The 8,424-nt window shown below is 41.9% G+C and overlaps 2 protein-coding genes across 2 annotated transcripts in view; both read left to right on the forward strand.

The window, feature by feature from the left end:
* Window positions 1-3,579, forward strand: part of mgat4b (alpha-1,3-mannosyl-glycoprotein 4-beta-N-acetylglucosaminyltransferase B) — an 83,321-nt gene extending 79,742 nt beyond the window's left edge. The window contains exons 14-15 of the mRNA XM_020594072.1: window positions 612-724; window positions 1,378-3,579. Of these exons, the coding sequence (XP_020449728.1) occupies window positions 612-724; window positions 1,378-1,401 (137 nt within the window). The 3' untranslated portion in view covers window positions 1,402-3,579. The remainder of the gene's footprint in view (window positions 1-611; window positions 725-1,377) is intronic.
* A 730-nt stretch (window positions 3,580-4,309) lies between these two features.
* canx (calnexin) overlaps window positions 4,310-8,424 on the forward strand; it is a 28,718-nt gene continuing 24,603 nt past the window's right edge. Inside the window, exon 1 of the mRNA XM_020594065.1 lies at window positions 4,310-4,413. The gene's annotated coding sequence lies outside the window, so the exon portion shown is untranslated. The remainder of the gene's footprint in view (window positions 4,414-8,424) is intronic.

The raw sequence follows: 8,424 nt of genomic DNA on the forward strand, positions 1-8,424 counted from the left end.
TGCTATTTTGTTATATTACACAGCCTTATGCTGGTTTACTGTTTGCAGATTGAGAGCCGATGTACCAGAGTCAAATTCCTTGTGTGTCCATCACACCTGGCCAATAAAGCTGATTCTGATTCTGATTCTGAAACTGGGCCATTTGACCATCACACACACGACCTGGGTGTTATTCTTGTGCCCACGTGGCTCACATTTCAGTTAGATCTATGCATGTGTGGCAGTTTAGGAGCTCAGCCAGGTACATGGCAGTGACACACACGGACGTGAAGCAGAAACACAACAAGACCAGAGCTGAGTGTTAAGGCTTTTGGTGTGGACACAGCCTGTGTGTGTCAGTGGGCTGGGAGAGAAGTTTGTTTTGTCCTTCTTTTCTCTTTTGTTGGCACTTACTCTGTGCAGTGACAATAGACCTGAATATGAGCAGATCTGATCCACTTCAGTATAATTTACAGTCTGAGACAGGAATAAAATCAAAGCTATAAAAAGTTTTTGTTTGCGTGTGTTGCATTGCCCCTCCAGGTGAAACGTCACAGATCAGTGATGCACCTGTGCGAAGGTGTTCTGTAAAACAGACCGTGTGAAACATCATCAGTCTTCATCTCTTCCAGGATCATTCCAGAATGGGATTGCAGAGGGTGAGGTGGACCCCACATTCGGGCCCCTGGAGGCCATGCGTCTCTCGGTGATGACAGACTCTCCAGTGTGGGTGATCCTTAGTGAGGTGAGGCAAGCTGGACATAGGACTGGACCCAGTTTAACTCTGGTGTGACACTGGATTTTACCTCTGGGAGTGTGGGGCTATATCCACATTGAACTACTGCCATTATTATTATTACTGGTGCATTCATTTGTATAATGTAATATACTCTTTCTGTTGTAGTTAGTCAAGGTAGGGATCATTAGAATGATATTCTGATGACAGGAGTTCCTGACCTGTTTAGTTCCATATAATTCTGTCAGAAGAGAAAATAGAGACGTTACTATCAGGAGTTGTCCAGTTCAGACTCGAAAAAAGTAATGTAATGATAAAAAAATAAGTATTGCACCTATTATTATTGTAATTTAATCCTCAAATTATATTAAAAAATGTTTTCATCACACAGTACGTTTTGTGTGTGAAATCTTAATTAGTAAAGTAAAAATTTGTTTAAAAAAATTGAAAGTGGCATTAACTGGAAATACTCCAGTAAAGTATAACTACATTAAACACCTCTGAGGCATTGTTGATATTGGGCTGTATCACTAACGTCTGACTTGACGACTCAAGTGCAGTACTGGAGTAAATGTACTTAGTTACTTCTGTGAAACACTGTAATGGACGTTCACACCAGTTCAACTGATTCACAGTAGTTCTTCTGGTCTTTCCTATGGCAGATCTTCATAAAAAAAGCCGAGTGAAGCCCTTCTCCCCCTCAGCGATACCTCAGCACCTCCGAGCGGTCGGCCCCGCTGACTGGGGCCTCCTCGACCGCTATCCTGCCCCCATCCTGCTCACCAGATCCTCACTGAGGTGCCACAGCGCCTCCGCCTGTTGGCACCTCGTCGTTGCAGGGCTGAACAGACTGGAAACACTGATAGTGTGGAACCTGCTTCCTGGCAAAAAGAGAAACTCCTCTGAGATGATGCTGTAATTGATCGTGAAGAATCTGTATTTAGGTGTACATAGGGAGATAGATGAAAAGTCTGGCGGGGCAGTGGCGAGAACACCACGCCACCTCTGATGATGAGCCTGCTGCTTTGACACGTACACACTCAAAGGCCTCTTTCTGTCTGGACCTTTCTACCCACGCTACATTTCTCCCACCACCCCCACAGTACCTTGTATGTGCATATATGCATAGAAATGTACACACTTTCATATGAATGCCCTGTCAGTGTGTCGGTGTGTGTCGGTAGCTGTTACTTGGGGTTTCCCACCATCCGTCAGCGATTTGCCTTAAAGATGAACAACAGGTTTATTTCTAACAAAAACAGGCCCCAGATCAAACTGTAGCGATGACAAATACCCAGAATCCTCTGCTGTGACCTCAGACCTTCTCACTTCATTGTGGCTTGAAACTACTGACAATGAGCTGGTGTGTGCTTGTTCTTTTGTTTTGTTCCTTTTTATATAGTTTAATTTTTTGTTAAAGGAGCCTTCACTCACGGCTGCTCTGTGTTCTCCCTCTGCAGTACTGTTTTCCTCTGCTGTCCTCTGTCATACTGTCGTTTTCCAGTATAGTGCAAAAACAGATTCGTTTTCTTATTTCTTTCATTAGCAGTTTTGGTAAATGGTGATAGTATAAAATTCTTTCAACCATTTATTTTTCATTTCTCATGAGACAGAATCTTTGTTGAACTGTTCCCTTAAATTACTAATTTATGTCCCTTATACAGTATATTTCTTGGTGCTCAAAAATGATTAAATTAATGTTCCCTTGTTTCGTCCACTGTCTCGCTGGGCCAAATGGTTTTAGTCCTCATTGATTTGGATCTCACATTGAGACACGGGGACATCAGGTTCTGACTGTCGGAACAGTCTCGGGACCAGATTATATTTCTAGGGTAGGGGGTTAAGTCCAGGGGCTCATTTAAGGTTTAATCTGTGCTTTGGGGTGAATTTTGCCAAAACATTTTTGCAACCAGGGCTAGATGAAACCCTTGAGGGTCCTTTGTAGTAAATATCCAATGTGGATCCCTGTTAAGTCCCCACCACCACCCCTGGTTTTGCAGAGCCCCCTACCTCTGACTTCTGAGGTTGCATGAAATTTCCACTGAGCAAATATGACCCCAGTTTGAGTCCAGAGGCCCAGAGATTATTCAGGATTCCTTCACTGGACTATACCAGCCCCATGTTTACCATTTAGTTTGTTTAAGAACTTTTAGGAACCACTGGAGTAAAATATGAAGTGTTTAAGGTGTTGAAACAAGATTTTAACCCTTGACCCCTCTATGAGACTAAAATGAATGACCTACATTATATTTTTTTGTGATTTTGTGGTGTAAATCAAAACACATGGGCTTGTGACCACAAGGTCGACAGTTTGATCCGTGGGCCAGCAGGACTATTGCCTCTAGTCAGACCCTGGACCCAGCTGCCCCAGTGGATCAGCATATCAGGCTGTAGTCCTACTGGGAAACATCCAGTGAGTGTGTGCCCCTGACCAATAACGGTTAAACAGGTGTTAGCCTTTAAACCAAATTTAGCCTGGAGACATCTTTTCACCCGCAAAGCAGCAAATCCACATTTACTGTTTTCTTCAAGTGTACAAATGGTTACTTTAAGCGAAGAGTAATAATTTAATAAGCTTTTCCCTCCACTACAACATCATCATGAGTCTGCATGATGCAGATCACCCCTCTTGTCCATACTGGGCTTCATTCGTTCATACAGGCGTCCTAATGGAAAACAGACCGAGCAGAGTTGTTCAGATATGAGGTGAACTATGAACTTCAGGAAGCATCCTGAGTTTTATTTTTGATTTGGAAGATGCACTGGAATGCATTGCTATAATCTTGTGTTTGTCTTTTGTACCCTTTAGATAAAATCTATTTAAATGATCTCAAACTTCTATTCAATCTGTGAATTGTAATAAAGACAGAAATTTAAATGAAATGTTGGTCTGTTGGTTTTCCTCAGGTCAATTCATAGTGTTGACTGAGATTTCTGGGAATGTCATCAGGTTTCATCACAGAAAAATGATGAAAACCCAGCATCACTTTACTGGTTTCTGGATAGAAACTGATTTATCACAGAAAAGCTGTGAAGTATAATTTAGTTTTAACTTCAGGCAGAAAGTTGAAGGTAAGTTTATTTCCAATAAAATACATCAGGTGACAGGAAGTGACCTTCAAAAATTTTAATCTTATTGTTATTTTCAGATTCACAATAAAAGTCTAGTCTCCAACACAACACAACAAACCATTCTGCATAATGAGTACTTTTACTTTTGGTACTTTAGCCTGATTATTTTTTATGTTAACACTTTTTTATTTTTTCTTAAGTTTTAAGTAAAAGTTCTTCCATCACTGGTAATAATTATGGCAAAAATTCATATAAAGGCGTTATATGAGTTATGCTGTATTATAATTGGTACATTATGAAAACCGTACTACATTCTACTTATAGTACTTTCAATCTCAAACAGCAGGATTATTCAGATTTATACAGCTACAGCCAATCAGCGCACACTTCCCCTGACATTTCAACCAATCATCGCTGTCCACGAGGTTCAGTTCCAGGGGGCGGGCACTGTCGTGTCTGACTGAGTTTTGCCACCGACCAATCAGCGCCTGACAGTTGACAGGAAACGTCGTGTATTCGCTCTCGGTGACCAATCAGAGAACGAGAATGGCGGTTTCTACCGTGCAATATCCCACGTGATTCTCCTCAGTAGTTTCCAGGCGGTCAGATCGGAAAGCTGAGAGAAGGTGAGTAAAGATACGGATATATGTTAGTTTTTACTGGGGTTAGCGGCCGGAGGACACTGCTTTCTCAGAAATGCTGATTTATTTTCAGTGATCAAACTTTAGTTATTTGGATAATGTCAAGTTATGGCCTGTAAAAAAATAAATAAACAAAGCATGTCTGCTGTATGCCGTTAGCATTGGGCTGAATGGCTAACTGAAGCTAATTACCCCCAGGTGAACTCGGCTAGTTAGCCTGCTGTGTTGGTCTTAACTCACCCGTTATATATGCGTTTTCCCGTTGACCTGTTTTGACGTAACGTTATATCACTAACACTCTGGTAGTGTCCTCTACAGGACAGTTCGAGTTAACTTGTCCCAGCTCCTTCTTCAGCGGGTGTGTCGTAATAGCATCGCAGCTAAGCTAAGTCAGGCTAGCTGAATCAGTTGTGTTGTTAAAAGGAGGAAGGTGAAGCTGAGATGCCAAGATGAGGCTTTCTAAAGGACATGCTGTTAAAAATAATGAACGAGCGTTTGTCACAGGTCAGTTAGCATGATCATTTTAGCACTCATGCAGTCACAAACTGATGATGTGCAACAGTCTGTATGAGACTCTGACGTTGATTTAGAATTGAAGATGAGACCATAAAATATTAGTATATGTCTAAGGTTTGTGGAAATTAAGTGCCAGTATCACACTGTGAAAATACTACACTACAAGTAATAAACCTGCCTTCGCTACCTGCCTTGCCAGTATTCAAGTGTTGTTTTAAGACGTAGCTCAAATCCCAACATTGGCTGCCGGTAATGGAGAACCTGCAGCCAGAGAATGAGCCGTTTTTTGCTTGATGCATGACTTTAATGGTTAATCAGTAATCCAGGAACTTTATTGTTAATTGACTAATTGTCTCACTACAACAGTGATGCACTTACCATTTAAAATACTTCCTTTGAACCGAATATGCCAGGTCATTGTAGAGTTACTCTACTAGTATTAACTTTACTGCAAACATAGGTTTATTTAAATGTTCAAATATACACAATAAATGTAAGGAACAGTGTTTGAAATCTTTCTGAAGGACAATACTCAATGGGCCTGTCTCATAAAACAAAACCATGAGAAGGTGCTTCAGGTTTTAGTGAGCAGGAGGTGTTGGACTTCTGGGTGTGTGATAGCAGCTGAGGATTAGTTTGACCTGTATATATATGTGTGTGTGTGTGTGTGTGTGTGTGTGTGAGACCCCAGTGAGATGTATTACACTTCACTTCATGGTGCACGAGACCAGAACAGTGAGTCAGAGTAGGGCTGCATGTAACAATTACTATCAATTTTCACAATTGATCGATCACTCATTTTCTCTCTGAAGTGTCAGCAGATAGTAGAGTTGATACTTTATTGATCCCACAGTGGGGACATTTCTGGAAGTGACATGCCCACAGTGTTTAAACTGCTTGTTTAAAATATTCAATTTACAATAAGATCAGCAGCAAATCATCACACTTAAACACTTTGAACCGGTGAGTGTTTTGGAAGTTTTGCATGAAAAAGGACCAAAACATTGCTTTGTCAAAATTACTTGACTGATCACTGCACTCTAATTCAGAAGTCTGGGACCAGGAAAGGTGTTTGATTTGCAGCTGAAAGAAAGAGAGGAAGCAGGAAGTCTTTACATGTGAGAAGCTGGAAGCAGCTATCTTGTTTATTAATTAATTTTCCTTTACTCTAACTGATAGATGCACCCTAATAAGTGTTTCTCTCTGTTTATTGTCCATAAAGAGTGGCCACACTTAGTCACATTTCACTTCAGGTCCTGTGTTACGTCCTTGGCCAAAGCTCTAGCTCAAGTTTACGTGTCAGGAGAGGGGCTGTATTTAGTCATTCCCTGATGTCAGCAGCTGAACTGGTTCAGCCTGCTGCTCTCTGTCGGGATGCTGGCTGATCTGACTTCCTGCACATAGGAAGCAGCTCTATGACAACAGTCATGTAAATGACTGTGAGAGTGAGGAGCCAAATAAGAATTAAAAACCTGACCATCCTAATTTCTTCTACTGATCTCATACTAAATGGGTTCAGACCTCTGAACTTAAAAAAAAGCAACCTGAGTAAACTGCAAACACATTTTTTTTAAGTGATAATTTTATTTATCATCCCATCTATATCACCCATGTGGGAAATTGCCCTGGAACATGAAGGTGGCATTGGCAATTCCCTCCAGAAGCATTTTTTGTTGCATATCAGGAGTTTCTTTCTTCATCCCGATGGCAATGAGCACATTAAATGCACTGACAGCATAAAGAAAAAAATCTGCCATCTGTGGCATTAGCAGGACTGAAAAGAAGCCTGACCAGCAATTTTACCCATCCCAAGTAAAACCATTGGATGGCCTACCTGCCTGTCGGCCTACTTGCGTGCAACCTGTCTTTGCACTCAATACCCGAGCCAAGAATTTCCCACAAGGCACTCTAGGTAGAGGTTGCGACTCTGCTTTGATAGCTAAAGCTAGTGAACCATAGCAGGGAAGGTACCCACAGCAGCTTTGTTCGCAAATGGAGAACGTTGTTACAGGCCAGGCCTTCCCCTTTAAGATATATGGCCTCATAGGTAATGTTGTTGCTGCTGCCAGAGGTTGCTACCTGCAGTATAAGGATAATCACCTTTATTGGCCACGTATGCTACACACAAGGAATTTGTTTCCAGTACAGAACTGATGACGGCCATCTGCAGCACCAACTCAACAGATGGCTCTAACCATCAGGGGCGGGGGGGTGTTCAGTGTCTTGCCCAAGGACACTTCGACACGTGGACTGCCGGCACCGAGATTCAAACCTTCAACCTTCCGGTTGAGAGACGACTGCTCTACCCACTGCACTATCGCCTCCCCCAGTATGAGAGCGAGAATACTGCCATAAGGGACAGACTCCTTTTACGTGGTAGTCAGCTATAAGTGTTATAGACAGGACTGTAATGCAGTTAACTGGGCACTAAAGGCCACATGCAGTGTTCATGTTACTTAGATGGAATAAGGCCTGTATTGTGGAGTTAGCTGGCCTCTCCCTTCACTTCTCCCTACCGGAAAAGCCCTGAGTTTTAAGGCTAGTTACAGCTACGAGCCAGGGCTAAAGCAGTTTAGCCATGAACCTTAGATCCCCAGCTATGGTACAGGGTCACACATCTGGGTGGGTAACACCGTACTTGAAAAGGTTACAACTAATAAGTTGGATGCTGCAAGAAGTAAAACCAGAATTAACATTGGTGCGGATTTTGAGTGACGGTGACAGCTGAGAGAACAAAAGCGGCTGCAAAGAGACGCCATGGTGGCCGTATTTCTGATGGACAGGGGATTATCTCTTTTGTTTGCACTAGTGTTCTGTATGCGTAATGTACCTTTTCCATTACTTCATTGCTGCAGTTTAAATCCAGAGTCTGTTGTATATTGTACATTACCCTAAATATCTTACTGTAACTATAAATTGTACATATTTATCGGTAAATTAGTTCTGACTGCACTGTAGATACTCGCTCTGCGCTGCTGTTCTTGCACTTCTGGTTAGATACTAAACTGCATTTCATTGCCTTGTACATGGGTAATGACAAAGTTGAATCTAATCTAGGCAGTGCACGTTGAGGAGTGGCTTTGGAGAGAAGTCAGAAGGAAAGGGTGGGATTTCTTCAGTTGGCTACTTTCAAAATCGAGCTTCCTCTCGCTGGTTTTTGCAGGATCACCAACGCTATCTTTAATCACCAGTTACATCACCTTTTGCAGCAACAATAATAATAATAATAATAATAAACTTTATTTGTACCGCACTTTCCAACTCGAGAGCACAAAGTGCTACAACAATAAAAACATAGAATACAATATCAGTTAAGAACACTCATGAACAGACAGAAGCCAAATGGATATCCCAGGACTGATATAGGGCAGCTCCTATCCAGCCGGCTCTCTCACCGGGGGCTTACCCGTGGTGGCCCAAGGACTAATACACACAATGACATATTAAAACTAGTTAAAAAAATAAATTATTAAAGGTGAC

This window comes from Monopterus albus, unplaced genomic scaffold (assembly GCF_001952655.1).
Source record: "Monopterus albus unplaced genomic scaffold, M_albus_1.0 scaffold21.1, whole genome shotgun sequence".
In the NCBI taxonomy this organism is placed as follows: Eukaryota; Metazoa; Chordata; class Actinopteri; order Synbranchiformes; family Synbranchidae; genus Monopterus; species Monopterus albus.